The sequence below is a fragment of the Triturus cristatus genome, chromosome 8, assembly GCF_964204655.1.
Source record: "Triturus cristatus chromosome 8, aTriCri1.1, whole genome shotgun sequence".
NCBI classification, from domain to species: domain Eukaryota; kingdom Metazoa; phylum Chordata; class Amphibia; order Caudata; family Salamandridae; genus Triturus; species Triturus cristatus.
In genome coordinates this window covers 17,915,416-17,939,691 of record NC_140591.1, presented here as the reverse complement: position 1 = coordinate 17,939,691, position 24,276 = coordinate 17,915,416, and the positions used below count along the sequence as shown (strand labels likewise).

Here is a 24,276-nt window from a genome sequence, read left to right as displayed (position 1 = left end):
ATCAGATCATTACGATGTTGCTGTAGCATCATCCTAGTACTTAGTAACTCTCTCTGGACAGGTCTCCTCGAACACGAGGTAGCAAAAAGGCCACATATAGCAGGAGCACACTGTACACAAAGACAGAACAGGAAAAGGATAGCTAATATCATCCCAATGACCATCAGAATCTTCCATCCCCAGGTGGATAACAATCCCCAGAACCACCCCATTACCGACCAATCTCCTTCGTCCACATGTACAGACTCGGAAATCTTATGTAGTTGGAAATGGCTTGGAAAACTGTCGGAACGTTGTCTGGAATGAAAACACAGCAGCTCGATTGAATCAATTTACATACCCCTCCTCTATCTGCAAGTATGGCATCTAACGCCACTCTGTTCTGAAGAGTCATAAGGCGATCCGACTGGAGCTCAGCAGTCAAGTTACCAAGGGCACCGGCAGTTTCGACTATGGTGGACTCAACCACTCTCGTCAATTGCCGTATGTTCCTGCTGTTAACCATAGGTCCCCAAAACGGCAGAAAACCCTTCAAGAAATCTCCCAATTCTTGTCCTGCGGTATCTTCCTTACTGAAGACACCTCTAACAACTCTCATCTTGTGGTAATCTGCCGCAGCTGTAAATGTAGGCGGCAACAGGAACGAGACAAAACATGTGCCAGAGAAATCAGGGGGCAACCATGTATACGCTCTGTCATGGCAAATGAAGTAGGTACCCTTAGCTGCTAGAAACGATGGGGAAGTCTGGGACGCAAAAACATACGTCTCAGTGCAAACACTGTTCCCCAACTGAGCTCTCGGATTCTTGCCATTACCTTGCAGACAGTAATGACCCTGATGGGGTACTATCCAAATCGGAGAGGATCTTTTCGCTCGCTGCTTCCCACTCAGACTAACTTCATATCCAGTAACGTTCCATCCAATATACGCTAGCGTCTCATCTCTCGGGATAGTCTCATAAGAACCTATTCCTCTAATCATGTCGACTATTCCCCTGACCAGAGCACTATTCTTCGGATTATCCTTCACAGAACGTAGGGGGTTAACTTCACGGGCATAAATGAACATTGTTCTGTATGCCCACACAGAACCATTGTAGCTAAATGGCAGGATCAGATAAGGAATACTTTTATCGGTAGTATGGGGCATAAGGCCACACACCCAACAATTAGTTGTGTTCACTACTAGCTGGTGTTGGTGCAGAAGCTGAACAAAGGAATTATTAGCAAATTCCATTCTCCTAATGGACTCATGTTCGGGCAGAGGGTGAAAAGAATGCGAAGAAACAGTAGGAGGAGGCATAGGTTGGGTGGTGGGCATGAATGTCACTTGAAAAGAGAATGTCACATATCCAATTAAAAACATCATTAAACTAAACAGCATAAACAGACATACTATTAAAAAACGTTTTCTACTCATTACTATACACATTTTGCTCTTGAAGCTCATTCTTTTAGCAGGTCTCTCCATCCCGAAAAACTCCATCCTCTAATCGTGCTGCTCGCGGCGGATGGGTGTTCCGTGCTAAGGAATGCGCCTGTCGGTCCAGGGAACGCCCTTATTCCAACCAGAACCGTCGACCTAACGTCTTCGGCTTGCACTCCAAGGACTTGGCACCGCGACCCTACAGCAGAACCCGGATGGCGGTTCGAAAAACAAAAATCAAAATAGTTTCTCGGAGGAGAGCTAACCTTAAATATAGCAAAGAAAGAACTTAATTTTTAATTTGTCCCGCGACTCTCTGTCGCAAATTATAACGCTCTTTGCCAGGCAATGTCTGTTCTCGGAAAAATAGCTCAGGTTCAACAGTGTTCAAACGGTTCAATGGAGGCACAGCTTCTTGAAGAAGATTGTCACTTTCTTGCTCAGTGTTTGTTCCAATCAAACGGGCATCGCTGAAAGGCAGAAAACGAGGCACGGTCTCAGTCTCAGAATCAGGAAGTCCTTTTTGGACCCACCGGTCGTACGGCAGAGGCAAAGGGGCCCTCTTACCATGTACGCCGTGAATCCAGTTCTTTTTACCGTGCACTCGTACTGCAGAACGGGTAGATAACATCACCAGGTAAGGTCCTGTCCAGCGGGGCTGCTCGTTCTTGGTTCGCTGAAAATTCTTCACGAGCACCCACGCGCCAGGTTCAATGGCGTCCCCTGGATCTTCAGAAGCCTGTGGCAAGGTATCATGAACCTGTTGATGCAGAACGCACAATTTAGCCGTCAATTCGTGCAGGTAGTCAAGCAATACAGGGTGCTCTATCTCACTAAATTTTGTCGGCCGCGGCACTTCCCAAATATTTGCCGGGCGACCAAACACAACCTCATAAGGACTCAGACCCATTCGCGAATGCACAGTCATTCTTGTGGACAGAAGGGCTAACGGCAAAGCATCAGGCCATTGTAGACCAGAGCTCGCTTGAATTTTGGCCAATTTCAATTTTAACGTGCCATTGTAGCACTCAACTAGACCAGCTGACTGGGGATGATTTGCAGCATGGAACTTCTGCCGGATTCCTAACCCATCACACACTCTCTTCATCACTTGACCCACAAATTCACTCCCATTGTCACTCCAGACCATTCTCGGCAAACCATACCTAGGGAAAAATTCCTTAATAAGGGCTTTAGCTGTGGACAACGCAGTATTGTCCTTCAAAGGGTAGGCTTCCACCCATCTAGAAAAAGAGCAAACAACCACTAAGACATATTTCAGGTTGTTTCACCTCTCTATGTGGATGAAATCTGGCTGCAAAGCCTCAAACGGATACGTTGGAGGAGCAAAATGACCAGCTGGAGTTGGAGTTCCCTTACTAGGACTGTACATTAAACAAACCATACAGTTCTTGACCAAATTCTCTGCACACTTAGGAATTCCAGCATTTTGCCATACTGGAGCCAACAACTTACAAATCCCTTTCACACTGATATGAGCCATTCCATGTGCCATCGTAACCACGGGAAGTACATACGCATCAGGCAACAACCATCGCTGATGCTCTGACAACTCAACCCAACAACCATTCGAGTCCAATTTACCCTTGCTTTCTCTCCATTCATTCAACTCTTTCTCTGTAGCTTCAGCTTGGATGGATTTCACACTCTCAATCGTATCTTCACACATACTTCTATCTGGAACCCATCTCGCAGAACCCGCAACATACATTCGACTCATCGCATCTCTCGCTGTTTCTTTCGTGACTTCATCTGCAAACGCATTACCACGACCAACATCATCCGTGACTTTCTTATGCGCACTGCATTTCACGATTGCAACTTGCAACGGCAAAGTAAGAGATTCAAGAAGTTCATTCACCAATTGACCATGTTGGATCTTGGTCCCATGCGAAGTCAGAAACCCACGTTCTCTCCACAGTCGTCCAAAGCTATGAGCAACACTGAACGCATACTGGCTGTCAGTGTACACAGTCACTCTTTTCCCCTTCGACAACACACACGCTCTTGTCAATGCAATCAACTCTGCCGCTTGCGCTGAGTTATGTGGGATACGTGCAGCTTCAACAACCGTATGCAAAGTCGTAACAGCATATGCCGCAGTCGTATCACCATTCGGAAGCTTGAAACACGAACCATCAACCCATAAAGTACCATCACATTCTGCAAGAGGAGTGTCCCTGAGGTCTATCCTCCCTTTCGTTTCTTCCTCAGTCCTAAGGAAACAATTATGCTGTTCGGTATCATCTGTCTCAGTTGAAATCGGCAACAACGTGGCTGGATTCAACGTGTTGCATCTCTTTATATGCATATGACTTGCTAACAAGGTCAATTCGTAACCTGACAACCAAGCACTAGTTAAGTGCTGTGTCTTGGTACGGTTCAACAAGGTATCCACTGCATGTGGAACCATCACAGTCAGTGTATTGTCCATCACCAAACCAGCAGGCTGTCGGATTGAAACAGCCGCTGCCGCTCTCAAACAACTCGGCAACGCTCTAGCTGCCGGATCCAAAGTCGACGAAAAATAAGCACATGGACGTTGCTTATCGCCAAACTGTTGAGTCAAAACTGACAATGCACATCCCTCTCTCTCGTGGACATACAATGTGAAAGGCTTACTGTAATCGGGAGTACCCAACACAGGAGCCGAACACAGCGCATCACGCAATTCTGAAAAACTCTTCTGACATTCGTCAGTCCAAGGAATAGGATTCGGAGTATCCTTAACAGTAAGAGCTATCAAAGGCTTCACAAGCAACCAAAAATTAGGAATCCACTGTCTACAGTATGATGTAATACTAGGGGTGGGCGGAATTTGCGAAATCCACTTTCGCAAATTATCGCGAAAATGTTTAAAATTATCGCAAACAAGCGGAAATATCGCAAAGATGCGGAATTTTTTTTCCCGCATGTTCGCGAGATTTTCTGCATGGTTGCGGGTCACCAATTTACCCATGGGGTTGCTCGCGGGCGCGGCCATATTGTTTTGAGTTGTCTCGCGGTGCTTGATCGCGAGAAGAAAGACGTGATCGCGCGACGCGTGACATCACTGCGGGCACAAACTGTCGCGAGATAGCGCAAATGGCTAAAAACAATCCAACATCTCATGGAGAACGCGACCGGATCAAGAAAACTTGTCGGCGAACGCAGGGATTCAGGTAAGGCGATCGCGCGCGCGTGAGAATGTATTATTTTACAGCGCGAGCAAGAAACAAATTATCGCCAAGCAGCGGAAAGCGGAAATTTTGACATTTTCGCGCTCTCCGCGGAACGCGAAAATGTCAAATTATCTCAATTTCCGCGAACGGAACGAAATTTTCGCCCAGGCCTATGTAATACCCAGAAACGCACGCACTTCTCTCTGTGTCGTAGGCACACTCATTTTCGCAATCGCTTGAATTCTTTCTGGGGTCAATCTTCTTCCCTCCTTCGATAAGAGGTGACCTAAGTAGGTAACTTCTTGTCGACAATACTGCAACTTCGAAAGAGAAACCTTATGATGGAAATCAGACAAGTGACGTAACAACGACAGAGTAGCCTCTCTACAAATCTCTTCATTGTCAGCAGCAACTAACAGATCATCAACATACTGAATAAGAGCAGCACCATCAGGTAAAACCAACAAATCAAGTTGCGTCTTCAAAGCTTGACTATAGATCGATGGACTCTCACAATAGCCTTGAGGAGCGCGTTTAAATCGGAAACTTCGGCCTCCTAAAGAGAAGCCAAAGATATCTCTACTCTCCACGGCAATCGAGATGCTGAAGAAAGCATTCTTCAAATCAATCACCGAAAACCACGTGGCTGTAGCCGGAATCAAAGTCAGTAAAACGGTGATATCAGGCACAACAGGAAATTGCGGAACAACGATCTTATTCACCTCGCGAAGATCGATCACAAACCTATATACAGGAGGCTGTGAAGAATCAGTTCTTTTCAGAACAGGCAAAACCGGACTATTGCACACATTACCTCTCGTTTCCTCAATCACACCTTTCTCAATCAGATCACAGATGATCGCCAAAAGTGCTCTTTCACCATCACTTGAGATACGATACTGTGGAATGCGTGGCAATCTAGCATTCGCCTTCAACGTCACAACATATGGCGGAATCTCCAAAAGACCCACATCATTAGGACCAGTAGCCCAAAGAGAATCAGGGAGAGAAGACAATTCAGCTGGAAGTCGATCTTTAGACAAATACATCTGAGAGATCACTCTCTTTGCCAATGTAAGCTGTACTCCGGAAGGAGAACAATAAAGCGTCGCATACAATCTCTTCAACAAGTCCAATCCCAACAAGTTCTCACCACAACCTGTCGTCAGAATGACGGGTGCTTTGAATTCACAAGGTCCAACAGAAAGAGACAAAGGACTAGAAATCGGATTACTAACCGGGGCACCAGAAAAACCTACTTGAAACATTCGTTAAGCCAGACAAAGGTGCGCCAGGGAGTTTAGAGTGCATGATAGAACTCTTCGCAGCACCAGTATCCAACAGAAAAGGCTCTGACACACCTGATGCAATCACTTCAACATAAGGTCCACTCTGATCTACTGGAACTGAAACAACTCCCTCTCTCTGTCTGTGGCTGTCCTAGCAATCATTACTTTCCATATTCTCACCTTCAACGTAATAATCGTCCGCATAATACTGAGCCGTCCTACAAGACGCACCATTCTGCTGATCAAAACAATTCATCGAATTCTGTGGAGGCAAGGAACGCGCAATCTGGGACATACCACGTCCTCCATCTCGCGCAGCTTGTTGAACACCTCGACCTCTCACACCAGAAGCACCATTCGTGCGCTGTAACAAAATCGGACAACTATTCTTGAAGTGACCCTCTTCTTTGCAATACGCACACTGATTAGGGCCTACAGGAAAACGTTGTTGAGAAGACTCGAACCTTTTCGGGTTTCTCTGATATTGTTGGGGTTGCTGATAATCACGCTGGGTATTGCGAGGCGGATATGCTTGCTGCAAATGAACTTTAGTCTTCAATTCTTTAGTATTTTTATCCGCTTTCTCTATCTCATCCTTATTTCTATTCTCATAGTACTGGGCAGTAGCCAATATCTGTGCTGACGAAGAAACAGCCCAAGCACTCTCAGAATCCTTCAACCTATTGCATAACTCGCGAAGCAAATTATGCACAAACTTGTCAACGAACAACCGTTGACCACCTTCTGTACTCATGTCTTGGCCACTGTGGTCTACAAATGTCTCTTCAAATCTAGAGAAAACGTCAGACACAGTTTCGTCTTTCTTCTGCTTGCATGCAGACAACTTGTCCCAATTGACACGCATAGGTGCCGATTCGGATCCTGGAAAAATTTTCCCCGTACGAATCGTATCCGGTATTTTTACCGTACGAATCGTACAAGTAGCGTACAAACTGCCAAGTACGATTCGTATGGGAAAAAGTCCATACGAATCGCATTGGGAAAATATCCCCACACGTCCTCAGGTCGGAAAATGTGTCCGACACATCCTCGGACGATTTACCCTACGAATTGGAAAAATGAAGTCCGGCCGCGCAAGTACGATCCGTCCCGTCCTTCCAATTTTACAACCGTATGGAAAATACACCGTACGGACCGAACTCCCATAGCAACCATCGAGACATGTGCCCGCATACGCGCCGAACACCCCCCTCCAGCCCCCGTATGTACGCGCCAAACTCCCCCCCGCCGCGGATGTACGCGCCGAACCCCCACCCGTGTATGTACGGAGCGTACCCCCACCCGTGTCTGAATGGCGCGTACCAACACCCCACCAGTGCATGTACGCGCCGAACCCCCACCCGTGTATGTACGACGCGTACCAACACCCCACCAGTGCATGTACGCACCGAACCCCCACCCGTGTATGTACGGCGCGTACCAACACCCCACCAGTGCATGTACGCGCCGAACCCCCACCCGTGTATGTACGGCGCGTACCAACACCCCACCAGTGTATGTACGGCGCGTATCAACACCCCACCAGTGCATGTACGTACCGTACAGATGCCAAAAACACACATACTGAACCAGGACAACCCCAAACAACACAAGGAGAGTCAATTCGATTCACACAACACCACAAAACATGTCCAACAAGCCCAAATACACCCCATACACTGACCTGCAACTGCCAAACAGCTAAACAGAGGCCCAAAACACAACTCCTTATAACACACCCACCCAAAGTTCAAACACAGCCACACCCACAAATGGACCAATAAAAAGGCCCAACACACACATACCATGATCCTTTGCAACAGATCCACTACTGCCAGACCACAGAGACAATGCACTGCACCATACTACAGCCATCAATACACCTTACACTTGCACTCCTTCACACAATCACCATCAGAAAACACCCACTCATCACATTCACACACACACCTTCACAACCGCACTCACACACCCACAACCATCCACACCCACACCCCCACAACCATCCACATCCACACCCACACCCCACACCATGCCCACTAACAAGAATCCAAAGTTCACAAAGGATGAGCTGGAGGTCCTTGTCGACGAAATCATCATAGTCGAGCCACAGCTCCTTGGAACATTGGTCAGACGGACCAGCATATCCGAAAAAACAGCCATGAAGCAGAGGATTGTCGATGCTGTGAATGCTGTTGGGGCCACCAGAAGGACCAGGCATGAGTGCCAAGCCAGGTGGTACGATCTGCGGAGGACAGTCCGCCGCAAAATGACGGACGATCACAACCAGGGGAACATCACTGGAGGAGGGCCGCCCCGCAGACTGGTACAGTACCATCCCTGGGAGGAGAAGGTGATGGCCACGCTGCCGCCGGTGGGAGTAGACGGAGTACAAGGAGTCCCAGACCCTGGTGAGTACACAAACAACTCACCTCACATGGGGGGAATGCCATACACAACCAAAATCCCAATCATGCACGCAACCCCCCCAAAGCCAGCACCGGACACAACCACACTCCAAAAACACACACATGCCACTAGCGCCTCCATGCCCCATGCACCAAGCAAGGCCATGCCAAGTCACAGGCCACACAAAACACCAACACAAGACAGGATGTCCCCGATGCCGGGAGGGTGGGCCCCAAAACTAACACATAGCAACTCTGAAGCACACAACAATGCCCTCAGCCCATATGGCCTAGGGCACAGCCATACAAACAGTCTGTCTCCACAAAGTACTGTGTTGCCTGCAAATGGTGGCCGCGTTGCAGGATGACATGGGTATGAAGGCACAATTTGCACATAACAGCAGCTAATCAAGACGCATCACTCTGGAAGAGTGTCAGCACACACCGCCACAGCAGCAGCGCAGACTCAGACACTCCCCCCAATGGGTGCCCGGAGATTACAAACAAACCCACATGAACAAGCCAATGGCCTTTGAAAGACCTGCAAACTGTGTGTGCCCAGGAAGCTGGGCTGAGGTGACAGAGGGTGACACACAGAGGGAGGGAGGAGGCTGACAGAGGGAGGGAGAAAGGGAGACAGAGGGAGACGGACAGAGGGAGGAGGCTGACAGAGGGAGGGAGAAAGGGAGACAGATGGAGACGGACAGAGGGAGGAGGCTGACAGAGGGAGGGAGAAAGGGACACAGAGGGAGACGGACAGAGGAAGGAGGCTGACAGAGGGAGGGAGAAAGGGACACAGAGACAGACGGACAGTGGGAGGAGGCTGACAGAGGGAGGGAGAAAGGGAGACAGAGGGAGACGGACAGAGGGAGGAGGCTGACAGAGGGAGACGGACAGAGGGAGGAGGGTGACAGAGGGAGATGTACAGAGGGAGGAGGCTGACAGAGGGAGGGAGAAAGGGAGACAGAGGGAGACGGACAGAGGGAGGAGGCTGACAGAGGGAGACGGACAGAGGGAGGAGGGTGACAGAGGGAGACGGACAGAGGGAGGAGGCTGACAGAGGGAGGGAGAAAGGGAGACAGAGGGAGACCAAATCACCCTTGGGTGGTGTGGCCATGTCCGCTCGTCAGCAGGTGGACTGTGTGCATGTAGACAAGGTTTGGCAGTGCCTTAACCCCCCCTTTTTCCTGTGACAAACACTGGGCCATGTGTCAATCTGTGCACGAGTACATCCGTGCTGCAGGCACAAACCTAACCTTACACACAGTAAACCTACCCACTGTGTTTGTTAGAACCCTGTCACAAATGCTCAAGTTACCAACCTGCATTCTCAAATAGCATGGTGAAAACAACATTTGGCAAAGTACAGTGCAATACGTAAGGCGGCTCTGCATGGCTTGCTACGCCCGCTCACTACACTGCTGACTGCGTTCCAAAAAGATGCATCAACTAAGATTGTGTCACACATAGGTAAAGTGTCGAAAGCTGTGGCCAAGGGACATACCCATGCACAAGTGCACTGCGAGAGGAATGAAAGCCATATCCAACCACCCAGAGGAACTGTGCCGAATGAAAAATGAATGAAACATGGATGTCGCATGTAACACAATTAACATTGTTTCTCTCACACACAGGTCAACGTCGTCGATCTCCCCCCAACACTGGGGGGGAAGACTCACAGGACCAGGGTCTGCGTGAAGAGGACCCCACCGGCAGCGACGACTCTCACCACTCCGTGGACGACCCAGACCAACCTGGCCCCTCTGGTGTCCAACCACCTGCAGCACCTGCGTCAGGTACAACTGTGCCAACCACCACCCCCATTCCTGCCACATCCCAGGAGACACCCAGGAGCCCTGCCCGCACACAACAACACAGCCAGTCTGTCCAGGAGGGACAAGGTTCACCGGGCACCCAGGAGGAGGCAGGCGACACCGCAAATGCCATCCCTCAGGAGTCCCGGAGACCCAATGTGCCCACAACGGCAGGCCAGGTGCAAGTGGGCAGGGGTGGTGGGAGTGGAGGACGGCGGAGGCGCGAACCTGACCAGTTGGCTCTGGAACCGGTAATGTTACACGTCAGCAACATCCTCGACTCATACCGGCGTGACACCAGGGGCCTCAGCCAGGTAGTGGAGACCCTCAGAGAGATCAAGAACATGCAGGCCGAGCAATATGCCAGTCAACAGCGACACCAAGGACGGATGGAGGCAAGACAGGCTGAGCTCGTGGCGGTGCAAACGGAAATGACCCGTGTACTCCATCGGATTGCCGACAACATGGGCAACCCTCCCTGTGCCACCAGGCGAAGAACATCACCACCCACAGGGAGGGATCAAGAGGAGGAGGATTCATCCGACGGAGCATCCCAAGCATCGTCACGGCCTGCATCTGAGGGTCCCCGCAGGAAGGTGGGTCCACGCAAAAGACCGTGAGAGTCAGCGGAACATCACCATCTCCCAGGTCACCTGGCCTGGCACCTGGCCCTCTGGCCCAACAGCAGCACATCAGCAAATGACATTCTCTACCACATGGACTTGCTGGTCACTGTCTGACCAATGTTGACAAAGACTGTGGCATGGACTCTGATGATTTCCAATGGCAAGGATACCAACTCCCCCAGTGAGCTTTGGATTCTACACTCCCGCCAAGCACCTCTTGTCATCCCCCCCAACACGTACCCCACCACAAAGAAAATTCAGCACTATCAAGAGATGATGCCGTCATTTTGCATTATTCAATTACATGTGTGTGTTGTAAAGTCTAACCATGCCTGAGTTTTTAAATGACTCCAACCATCCATACCATGGGGTCTGAGTCTGCCACAGGACACACATGGGTCACAATGTATTATCCAATACAGACATGGAGCACCATACTCACCCGTGATGGGCCCAACCAGCTGAGGGGGTGCCCGCACAACTGTGCCGACAGACCTATTTAGAAGAGCAACAGTCATGCGCAGAGGTCAGGGATCATGTGGAGTGTCCTGGGGTGCTACTCCCAGGTATGTGTAGACAGGTGGCAGAACCATGGCCTGCATGCTTGAGTCAGGTGGATGTGAAGAATGGCGGGCCGGCCAAGGTTGGATGCCTGGAGATGGCACAATTGGGTGTTGGATCACAGTGCCACAAGGTTCTGTTGTGGTTGTGGTCTGCATCCTGAGTGTGTGCGTGGATTGAGAAGGTCATCCTGCAGCTGGCAGTGATCCACTCCCCCCATCTCTGTTGGACGTCGATGTGGCCTGGTCGCCGGATGTAGTAGCATAGCTGTGAAGATGCACCCTGGATGTGGACAAGTATCATGGGATTTCTAACGCACATGTCCATAGAGTGCAGGGTAGGAGTAGACACGGATGTCATCGTTGACCTGGGGGATGGTCTCCCTCTTGCCTTGAGGTGGATGGAACTGGGGATCTTGTGCATAATGCAGAGTATGCTGCCGCATGAGGCACAGATGCTGCTGATCAGCATAGCACATGTCAGCAAGCAATCCATGATGGACACCAGCTCGTTTGCGTGGACACTGGGTGCCCTTGCAGCAGGGCCTGCAGCAGCATGCGCCATGTCAAGGAAACAATGCCACAAGTAGCACACAAAGACAAGGATCTCAGGAAGGAACTATGCAAAAGGTGTATGTCAAGGAAGGAATGTCTGGTTCAACATGGCACACACACACACAATGGATTCACATGCAGCACAGTGGCCGTCGTGGAGACTGACATGCCACAATACCTACACAGCCATGGACATCATGCACAATACAGAATCTAATCCCTGACAAACAGCTTGCATCTTGCTACTCTACACATAGACTCATATGCACCATCTCTGAGAACAATGCCAGACATGCCGCATGCACAGTGGCAACAGACCACCATTGACAGAAATGAGGCACCTTGGAGGCAGAGGGACACCTTTATTAGTCATGTGTGTCGGAATGCTAATGCAACTCTGTCAACACATACACAGGTCATGTGGATGAACATGTTGGACCGACACTGGCACCCCCCTTTGCACCACATATGCTGGAAATCCATAGAACTGGCACACAAGTGACGGGTTACAGCTAAACACCCCCTGCTGCTCACGGAGAGGCTGCCATACACCATTGAGCCTCCAATGGGGAATTCACACACCATGTCAACCCGGTGCAACATGTATGTTTTCGAGGGCAGTGTTACACACATTGATGGCTCCATCACAATCCACAATCCCATTACAGATGACTGTCAGCAAGTCTGACCATCAATTCAGGTGAATTCAGCTCCATGTCATGTGCCCCATGGTGAATCTACATGTATGCTAAGTATCCAAACATGAACAGGAGCAGTGCACACACAATCAAAACAAATACCACACCCAAAATGCCGTGCTGCATCCCTTACCCTAAGGCGATTTCCAAACGTGTCCGTGCATGTAACGCTGATTCAGCACATGTTGCCGTGTTCATGAGGAATAGCAGGAGCACAACAATGCCACCAGCAGACAGCATGCTCAAGTACCTGTGGATGAGAGACACACCAGAAGTCAGCCATTAGAAGGACATCCGCATGCATGTGCATGTACTCGACACGTATAAGGTTGTCAACATGCTAGGTGACAAGGATGACTCTGGAACAACATTCATCTATTGCACCATCACTCGAGTGACACATCCAAACACACCTCTGACTCACCTGGCAGACATGCAGATGGACACACACATTGCAACACATACCACACACGGCCCAATGCGTGCACACTCAGACACTGGAACTCACCACTAAGCAAAGAAGTTGCGTATGAGCCGACTCCGGATGTCCTCTTCCGCCTCCTCCTCCTCCACATCACTTGCCTCGTGACCAAGCCCTTCATCCTCCACGGGTGGATGGTCCTGCTCATCCGGATCCAGGATGAGTGGCACAGCTTTCTCCACTGCCATGTTGTGCAGCATGCAGCACACGAGGAAGATCTTGCATACCTTCACCGGTGCATATGGGAGTGCGCCACCGGTCTTGTGGAGGCAACGGAATCGGCTCTTCAGGAGGCCAAACGTCCTCTGTATCACTCGCCTGGTCCGCCCATGCGCGTTGTTGTAGCGGTGCTGGGCAGCCGTGCTGGGGTTGCGGAGAGGCGTGATCAGCCATGGCATGTTGGGATAGCCAGCGTCCCCTACATGGAAACATCATGGACAAAAGTGGATCAGGAGAAGCAGTGAGACAGGAAGATGACGCTAAATACAGGACTGACAGAGTATACCCACCAACAAGACATGCCCGTTCGTTGCGCAGCGGCAGCATCATTTCAGGCACCCTGCTACGCTTCATGATGTAGGCATCGTGTGCTGATCCTGGAAAACGAGCACAGACATGTGAAATCACCATGTTGGCAAGACACACCACAAGGGCATTAATGGAGTGGTAATGCTTGTGGTTCCTATACGCTACCTCCTGTGCCTGTGGTGGTACCAAAGCCACATGTGTTCCATCTATGGACCCAATGACATGGGGCATCCCTCCCAGGGCATAGAACTCACGCTTGACACCTGTCAACTGCTCAGGAGTTGGGAATTTAATGAACTCATCTAGGTGAACCAACATGGCCTCTAAAAAATCATGCAGCACACAGCTGAACATGGTGTGGGACATACCACCAACGTGAGCAATGGTATGTTGAAAGGTACCCGTGGCAAAGAAATGTAGGGCTGCCATCACCTTCATCTTGGGTGTCAGTGCACCAGGATACCTGTGTAGCGGTTGGAGGTGTGCTGCCAGCCGTGTCGTCAAGTCTTCAATCAAACGTTGGGGGAAGCGGTAGCGGCGTATACAGTCATGTTCCCTCAGGTCAGCCAAGTTCGGAATTGGTCGAGGGAGAGGCGGAGCCCTGCAGTGAATTTGAAGGGACAACGAAGAGTGAGTACAGTACACCACCAATGTCAATGTACTGAGCACATGTTCAACAGGCAATACCCATATGCTACATACAGAGTCAGGTCTGTGCAATGAGCCCTGGACACGTATGCCAGGCAGGGGACACTCCTACCAAGAGCCAGCTACAAACGTTGATTCTCAACCTCAATATGCCATGCCATGAAACTAGCTGTGGGCCAGTGTAAGTGAACAGGCAGACGCATTACAGGAGTTACAGACATCCACATATGTGCAGAAGAAGGATGTTTATTGTACAGACAGGTTGCGGAACACTAGATGCACAGGTCACATGACATAGAAAAAGGACAGACCACACACCTTGCCATGAGGGAGTACATGTCAAGACTGATCACACATACATTGAGAGTATGCAGATATGTCCTTGTTATGAAACTCCGCGTCCATGCATACATACACACCTTACGTCGGATTACACATGTGGGCTGGTGTGCGTAACAGTGTGCCATGCCCATCTACAAACAGACACATGTTGGTTGCAGCAACTGCAGATGCATTTGACCAAACACCTACAGCAAACCTATGGGAACACATGACACACACATGACATAGTTACAGCGTGCAACGCGGGCATTCACATCTCAGGGGTAATTTTCCGTGTACCTGGTATCAGGGGACAGTTGCGGGTGTCGGTGATGTGCCATGCCAGTGACGCATGGCTCAACAAGTCTGTACTACATGCACACATGTCACTGGCGTGAAGGGGATGTGTGGCACATAGTGCACCATCACACATGACATGTGTACACAGCTCATCATACTTAAATTAGCTTCACACCTCAGAAGTAATGTACCACATCACGGCCTGACACACCTGTGCCCAACACACATAGTACTGCACAGACAATGCCTTGATGTCCAGCCTTGGCCAAGTATGACAGCTCTATTCCTGTCTGTGTGCCGCCTGTCACCACTGTCAGGTGTGAAACGCACCATACATACGCTCTGAGGGCGTGTGTAGGGTCCCTATCCCTATGGGTGTGCTGGCGTATGCGTACGCCATAGTAATACGGACCATACACACGTGTGTAGGGTCCCTATCACTATTGGTGTGCTGGCGTATGCGTACGCCATAGTAATACGGACCGTACGCGCGTGTGTAGGGTCCCTATCACTATGGGTGTGCTGGCGTATGCGTACGCCATAGTAATACGGACCGTACACGCGTATGTACGGTCCGTATTACTATGGCGTACGCATACGCCAGCACACCCATAGTGATTGGGACCCTACACACGCGTGTACAGTCCGTATTACTGCATTTGGGGTGCCCTAGGGCCGTGGAACGCACCGTACCTGTGTGAAAATGTTGAAATTACATAGGGGACACATGAGGGACAAGTATAATGGCCTAAATGCATGCTGGTTGTCATGGAGACCGAGTTTACAGTTTGCATTTTTGCATCAGGTGGCCAGCAGAAGTCGGTTTGAAACAATATACTTTGTTGCAAAGTGGTTGTTGACTTGACATCATGCTCAATTTTTAAACCATGCAAAGCCCCTCACTGGGGTAGGTTTAAAGGGATTGGAGGAAACGTAGGATGCTGATGTGACTGAACAATCAATCTGTACTCCTGTCAATGTAACAGGCCAGCAAGGCAGATATAAGGCAGCCAGGTCCCATGAGAGAGCACTTGCCTGCACAACCTTTCATTCCACAACACTGCTGCTGCTCGTGATTCCTCTGGCACCATGTCCAGGTCTGTGGAGAGGGCCCAGCCATTCACCCTGGAGGAGAATGTGGCATTGCTGGATGTGATCCTCCCACAGTACACCATGCTGTATGGTCGACCAGGGGAGCAGGTGAGGGCTGACTCCACTAGCTTAGACTGTGCCCCTTTTTTGTGACTGTGACTTCTGGCATTGTGTCCCTGTGTGACAGACATGCAATGTTGTTTGGAGTGGGTCACAGGGTGGGGAAGGCCTCATGTCTCCCATGCAGCACATGCTGTAGTTCCTGTGTGCACTCCTCACTTGCATAGTGCTTACTGTGACAATCAATGCATGGTGCATGCCACATTCTGCCTGGCTACTCCTCCTGGGAATGTTGTTGCTACAGTCCTGATGTGATTCTGTGGTCCCCCCAGTGTGACAGGTGACAGTACCCATAGATTTGTGTTTGTTTAGTGTACCTGTGCTGTGAGTGTCCAAATGATGTGTTCGTCCCCTGGACATTGGTGTGAGTGTGTAAGTCCCCTGTCATGTGGGTGAGTGCATATGGGGAGTGTTGCACACCAGCTGCATGAGGGATGGATATACCCTGGCCATGTGATGTGTGCAGGGAGCAGTGCTGTGTGACTGCCGTGCTGAGCCAGCCCCACACCTGTGACACCCCCCAGTCTAGTGGCACATGGGCAGAGTGAGGTTTGTACCCGCAGTTGGCAATGGCAGGTGATTGTCCTGTACCTGTGTGTGTCTGTGTACTCTGCTGAGGTTGCGTCAGTGGGCTGGGGCATGTGACTGCTTTGAGGTGCTGTACATAATCCTGGTGTAGCTTGTGATGCACAGTGTGATCCAGGATCATTAATTGTGGGGCACCCCTCATGCCACCTGTGTACTTTCACTGCCACATAGTGCATTTTGCCTTCCCCAGAGGATAATGTCCCTATGACAAAGGTGCAATGAGTTTTCTGCATACCATGGCCTGTTCAAACAAGACAAATTATTAATATGTGTGTCTCTGTGTCACTGCTCAGGTGTATTAAAGTATTCTCACTTTTGCATCCTCACAGGTAGGCGTCCATGCCAAGGGGGAGATATGGCGGCGAGCCGTCAGTGCCGTGCGGAAGACGGAGGGTCGGAAGCGGCGCCTAGCCCAGGTGAGGAAACGCTGGCAGGATATCCGGTGCTGGACGAGGAGGATTGCACGGGTCCTGCTGGGGGACTCACCTGAGAGCAACAAGAACTGTGGGCGCCAGCGTCTGACCCACATCCATAAGCGTGTGCTGGCGGTGGTCTTCCCCGACTTGGATAGGCGCTTACAGGAGAGGCAGCAGCAGGAAGGGGGTAGGTAGATGTGTGTTTTTCGTGTGTCCCCAGCTTTTGGAAGTGCACAGTTGCATGGATACACTGCCAGGGTTTAAATGTGCAGTGCATGACCAGTTCCCCAAAGTAAACACCTGCTGTTCTTCCTCCCTTCCCCTCCTTGCCATGTGTTCCTGGGTCTGTGGGTAGTCACTCTTGCACAAGGTAATCTAGGCTGGCAGTTAATCCAAGTGCCCAATCCATGTGTGGGGATGGTGTGTAAGCGATTTAGGGACCTTGCCTGTGCCCTGGCCAGGTCAGTCATTGTGGGGTCCATGTCAGTTGGCACTGATGCTGAGTCCTGACATAGGAGTGTGTCTTAGAAGTGTACTGCCTTACAGCATGCATGTCCAATGTTGTGCCCTCTGACATGATGTGCATGAGTGGGAGTAATGCATGGTGCTGGGACGGTTGCTTCAGTTGCAGTCATATCCATCCAGGACCATGGAGGTGTGTGGCCACTACCGTGCCCTGGGGCACCTTTTCCTAGGTATCATGTGTGTCATCCGACAATGTGGACATTCTCAGTGTCTTCGGCATAGGTTGGGCTATGTGGCATTGTACCCTGGCCTCATCTGTATTTGCGTAAACTGTGCTACATGTGTCCACGTTACAGTTTGACTCAATTTTGCTTGTGCATACTCACGGTGGGCAGTGCCTGTGTGTCTTGGTACGACAATCTGATGATGGTTGATTGTCAATGATGTATGTGGACATGCGCAACAGTGGTGGTTTGTGTACAATCAGGATTTAGTGCAGCCCATGTGTTTTCATCCCAGAGTAAGAGGTGTCAGTACTTCCTCTGTCTCAATCACATTGTCTCAGGTAGGGGGTGGTTTGTGCGGGCAAGGCCTACATGTCCAAATCTGTATTCTCCTTGCTAGGTCTGGCCTGTGTGTGATGTTTGTCTGGACATACACTCAAGGTGCAGTGACCCAGTCATGTTGGGCATGTTTCAATGCGTTAGCTTTGCAGCATGTGCAAAAAGTCAATAGACATGGTTCCTGCTCATCCCTTTTTTGGCAACGCTGTGTGGTACAGATGCAGTGCACGATTGTCCCCAGAGCCTGGCTCCTCTGTCCAATTTGATATCAAGTAATTTGCTGTTGTGTCATGCACTCCATTGTTTCTCAGTGGCATGGTGGGTCAACCAGCTGTGTGTTGCAGGGCCTTCATATGTACCTTGTATTGTAGATATTACTCATGTTGCTTTTCAGGCTATGCACTGTGACCTATGTAGATCTGACTCATGTGACATATGTATACAAGTGTCTGATTATTTTCTGTCTCTTCACCTTGCCCACAGCATCGTCGGGGGACTCCGAGGGAGACACTGGCACGGAGCGTGAGGAGGGACCAAGCACCAGTGGCAGCAGTGCTATCTTGTCTGGCACATCGAGTGGCACGGAGGCCAAGGGGAGTGAGGCGGAGGACCTGTCCAGTTTCACCTCCGACTATGACGCAGACGGGTCCGAGGCTGAGCTCCCAGAGGGGGCGGAGGCTGCTCCCACAGCTGAAAGCAGCACACAATCTCTACCCACCCCCTCCGTTTCCATCACCGGCCTCCCACTTGCTCTGGTCCCTTCCCGCCGTGCTAGGTCACCACGTGTCTCCTTCTTGCCAGGCACCGCGCCCCCTGCCCCTGTCTCCACTGCTGCCTCAAATGCCGAGTCTGTGGACATCCTGCGCCAGTTGCAGGTTGGTCAGACTGCGATGCTGAATGTCCTCCATGGCCACACCCGAGTGATCACCCAGATGGAGGCATACCTGGAGGGCATCTCAGCTGCGCAGTCTGACCAACGCCAGTTGCTGAGGTCCATAGACTCGACACTGACTGCAGCAGTGGGTCTCCTGCAGCGCTACGTCCCCGCCACTACCCCTGCACCATCCACACTTCCCACTCCCATGCCTGTCCCAAGCACACCCAGATGTACCCATGCACGCACCCCACCAGACACAGGCACCACACCACCAGGGAAGCCCAAGCGCACACCTCCGGTCACGCACACACAGGGTGAAGTAGGCACACCCACTGGGTCGGGGGGCAAATGCAAGACACGCAGCCACAGTGGGAGTCCACATTCATCAAAACCCCCTGCCTCCAAATCCACTCCCCTCAGCTCTCCTGGCCATGATTCAAACAAAGAATCCTTCATGGCCGCTCTGTCCCTGAGCCCCAGTGTGACACCACCCCGCAAGCGGTCAAAGGAGTCCCCGGTCAGGGTGGTTGAGTCCCCCCCCTGTCCACACCCTCCCCCAGTAGCGCTGCGACCCATCCCTCCGCCCCCCCCCCCTCCTTGGGGCCTGTGGTTCTTTCGGGTGCAGGGGGAACGCTGGAGGACCTTGCAACCGTGTGCAGCGCCCTTCTCACATCCACCTTTGGCGCTGCCCCACCCCCTGTGGTGGAGTCCTCCATCCCTGCACCCACAACACCTACCCTTGCCCCTCCTGTCCCTGCGGTGCCTGGTCCTTCCCCCCCACATGATGCCCCCCCTTCTGTGGATGAAATGGACATGTGAACTGTGCAGGCAAGCTAGGGGACACACGTCCCGATGTGTACCCCCCCAGGACTTTGCTGATGGCCTGGCCCATGGGCCTTGTAAATAATGGACATTTTAAAAAATGACAATTCGAATGCTGAATAAAGCTTTTTGTTTTTCTTTTGCACACTTATGCTTTCCTAGACTTGCTGTTGGTGGTGCTGCTCCATGGTTTGGGGTGGGGATAATGTGTTAGGTGTCTGGGAAATGTAGTAGTGTGCTGCTCATGGGGTGGACCCTGGTATCTGTGTGCGATCACAAGGTATTTGCAAAATAACTTTGTTCATTTTCAGCTCTTACTGCATGGTGACATTGTCCCAAGGTGTGTTCCTTCCTCTGTGGACCCTGACATCTTCCCTGCAGGGTGTTTCCTAAATTTTGTGCTGAGCTGTGTCTACATATCCTTGGTGTGTGACGGATCCGTTCAACTTTGCCCATGCATGCTGGGCGATGTCTCCACCTGCATCATTAGTGGCATCCTTGATGGTCACTGTACTTGAGTATCGAGTATCTTTACGTGACTTTATGTGGACATGTTCCCTTTCACACACTCTGCATGTGTGAACTCCCAGCCTCGCACACATGTGTTTCGTGTTCTGCAGGGTCTTGGGGCACCTGACTGACAATTGTGGGTATTGTATCTGTGGGTACTGCACCCTTTTCTATCCATGGGCACTCCTTCGAGGACTCTGCACCCACCCCTCCTGTGTCTGGGCACTGCTGGGAGTGATAGGCACCCACCCCTCCTATGTCTGGGCACTGCTGTGAGGACTCTGTACCCACCCCTCCTGTGTCTGGGCACTGCTGGGAGGACTCTGCACCCACCCCTCCTGTGTCTGGGCACTGCTGGGAGGACTCTGCACCCACCCCTCCTGTGTCTGGGCACTGCTGGGAGTGATAGGCACCCACCCCTCCTATGTCTGGGCACTGCTGTGAGGACTCTGCACCCACCCCTCCTGTGTCTGGGCACTGCTGGGAGGACTCTGCACCCACCCCTCCTATGTCTGGGCACTGCTGGCAGGACTCTGCACCCACCCCTCCTGTGTCTGGGCACTGCTGGGAGTGATAGGCACCCACCCCTCCTATGTCTGGGCACTGCTGTGAGGACTCTGCACCCACCCCTCCTGTGTCTGGGCACTGCTGGGAGGACTCTGCACCCACCCCTCCTGTGTCTGGGCACTGCTGGGAGGACTCTGCACCCACCCCTCCTGTGTCTGGGCACTGCTGGGAGTGATAGGCACCCACCCCTCCTATGTCTGGGCACTGCTGTGAGGACTCTGCACCCACCCCTCCTGTGTCTGGGCACTGCTGGGAGGACTCTGCACCCACCCCTCCTATGTCTGGGCACTGCTGGGAGGACTCTGCACCCACCCCTCCTGTGTCTGGGCACTGCTGGAAGTGATAGGCACCCACCCCTCCTATGTCTGGGCACTGCTGGGAGGACTCTGCACCCACCCCTCCTGTGTCTGGGCACTGCTGGGAGTGATAGGCACCCACCCCTCCTATGTCTGGGCACTGCTGTGAGGACTCTGCACCCACCCCTCCTGTGTCTGGGCACTGCTGTGAGTTCTCTGCACCCACCCCTCCTGTGTCTGGGCACTGCTGGGAGTGATAGGCACCCACCCCTCCTATGTCTGGGCACTGCTGGGAGGACTCTGCACCCACCCCTCCTGTGTCTGGGCACTGCTGGGAGTGATAGGCACCCACCCCTCCTATGTCTGGGCACTGCTGGGAGGACTCTGCACCCACCCCTCCTGTGTCTGGGCACTGCTGTGAGGACTCTGCACCCACCCCTCCTGTGTCTGGGCACTGCTGGGAGTGATAGGCACCCACCCCTCCTATGTCTGGGCACTGCTGGGAGGACTCTGCACCCACCCCTCCTATGTCTGGGCACTGCTGGGGACATACACCGGTGGGGGTACGCTCCGTACATGCACTGGTGGGGGTATGTGCCGTACATACACTGGTGGGGTGTGGGTAAGCTCCATTCATACACGGGTGGGGGTACGCGCCGTACATACACTGGTGGGGTGTGGGTACGCTCCATTCATACACAGGTGGGGGTAAGTGCCGTACATACACTGGTGGGGTGTGGGTACGCTCCATTCATACACGGGTGGTACGCGCCGTACATACGGGGGTGGGGGTACGCGCCGTACATACGCGGGTGGGGGTACGCGCCGTCCATACATGGGTGGGGTGTTGGTACGCTCCATTCATACACGGGTGGGGGTACGCGCCGTAAATACACGGGTGGGGGTACACGCCGTACATACACTGGTGGGGTGTGGGTACGCTCCATTCATACAAGGGTGGGGGTAAGCGCCGTACATACACTGGTGGGGTGTGGGTAGGCTCCATTCATACACGGGTGGGGGTACGCACCGTACATACGGGGGTGGGGGTACGCGCCGTACATACACTGGTGGGGTGTGGGTACGCTCCATTCATACACGGGTGGGGGTAGGCGGCGTACATACGGGGGTGGGGGTATGCGCCGTACATATGCGGGTGGGGGTATGCGCCGTCCATACACGGGTGGGGTGTTGGTATGCGCCGTACATATGCGGGTGGGGGTACGCGCCGTACATACGGGGGTGGGGGTACGCGCCGTACATACGCGGGTGGGGTGTTGGTACGCGCCGTACATCCACGGGTGGGGTGTTGGTACGCGCTGTACATACACGGGTGGGGGTACGGCCTGTACCCAGGCCTTTAGAACGTGGGTACGGGCCATACCGCCATTGTTGGGGTGACGTAGGGGTGGGCGTGGTACGACTCATACCCACGCTCTTAAGGCATGGGTACGGTACGTACCGGACTTGTTGCGTTGCTGGTTCGTGTCATCACCCACTTCCGTTGTGGCGGACGCATGCATTGCTGGACACGCCCCCACCCCCTCGAAGTGACCAGGCCCTGAAGGTCAGGTATGTCCAGGGCATGTATGATTTGTGACTTGTGTGGGGGTCGTGTGTCCTGCCCCTGCCCCCCCCCCCTTTGCCCCTGGGTGTTGTTCTGACCTTCTGCGGCGTCTGCTTCGGTTCCTGTAGAGCAGGTGGACTGCTATGAGGGCTTGGATGACACGTAGGTTCGGGTCCATGGCTGTCCGTCGCGTACAGGTGCTCCTTGTGCGCGTCGTCCTGATTTCCCGGCAGTTTTTGGCAGTCGGAAAATATAATCCGTGCGGGGTGACGTCGGTGCGGATCGTACTTCCTGGTTCGTGTAACGCAGACTGAGTGCGTCCCGACGTCACGTCGGTGCTTTCCCGGATCACATTTGTATGGATATTTTCGTCCGTCGGTGTTTTGTACGATTCGTACGGAAATGGTTTTTCCATACGAATCGTACTTGCAATATTGTAATGTTTTTTGACCGGGTACGCGTCGGACGGAGAAAACGCTCCGACCGACGGTTCGTACCCAGTTTTTCCAGGATCCGAATCGGCCCCATAGCAGGCATCAAGGTCTTCGTATAATCAATAATTCTACCCGGGAGGTCAGCAATCACATCCTCGGGTTTAGCACCACCTACTTGTCTTTCATCTGCAGTTCTAAGATTATTCCATGTATCACCTAATTCCTGCGCATGATCCGTATGACGAATCTTACCCCATATAGGCTGTGGAACAACATTCCCAAACAACATATCTATATCAGCCAAATTCATAATACATGAACCCGCAGTTTGAGATAGTTCCTTATAAAACCCCGCAGGATTTTTACGTGGATCAGGCAGAGTCTGCTTTAGAGCTAGGACTTCGGCACGCTTCCATGGAACATGTACCCAAACGCGCTGGAAATGTGGCAGAACAGGTGGATTAGCTTGCGCATCACCAGGTCTCCAAATGGGAGGAACCTCACGCATCGGATATTGACGCGCCTTTCTCCTAACTGAAGAATCAGGCTCAAATAATGACCTAGAAGGAGACTCACTCCTCAACGACAACAATGTCGGGACTGCTCTTTCAACATCAAAACCCACTATAGTTCCTTTCGCAAACTCGGACTGCACACGGAACAACTCAGGCAGAGTCCGTCCTACCGCACTATCTTCCCATTGTTCACGAAGGAAAGAACACATCATATCAAATACATATCTTTGTTTCGGTGCTTCCCATTGATGGAAAACATCCATAACACCCTCAAGATCATAGTGCGAAGGATAGGTAACCCATTTACGTGCCAAGTGATCCAGCACTGTCCGTTCATCAGGACCAGGCAATTGACTACGCAATTGCTTACGCTCTACAACAGGAGACATACCCAATGAACCCATCAGAGGAGAAAAGAGACTAGCAACCGCATCAGTCATTCTCCGTCGAGCAGAAGGAGAAGGTGACAAAAGAACAGGAGACAAAGCAGAATGAGAAGGAACCGAAGTCGGAACAGCAACAGAAGGAACAGACAACACAGGTATAGGAGTAGCAGACAAAGGAGGTAGCAAAGACGGCGGCCCTTGAGAAGGCTGCGCCAAAGCAGT

General features: G+C 51.8%; 1 protein-coding gene across 1 annotated transcript; it reads right to left on the bottom strand.

The window, feature by feature from the left end:
- Positions 1 to 211: 211 nt before the first annotated feature.
- Positions 212 to 1,450, bottom strand: LOC146799851 (endogenous retrovirus group PABLB member 1 Env polyprotein-like). The gene has a single exon (XM_085623686.1). It carries the CDS (start codon positions 1,448 to 1,450, stop codon positions 212 to 214), a length of 1,239 nt encoding a protein of 412 aa, XP_085479812.1.
- Between the last annotated feature and the right edge of the window lie 22,826 nt (positions 1,451 to 24,276).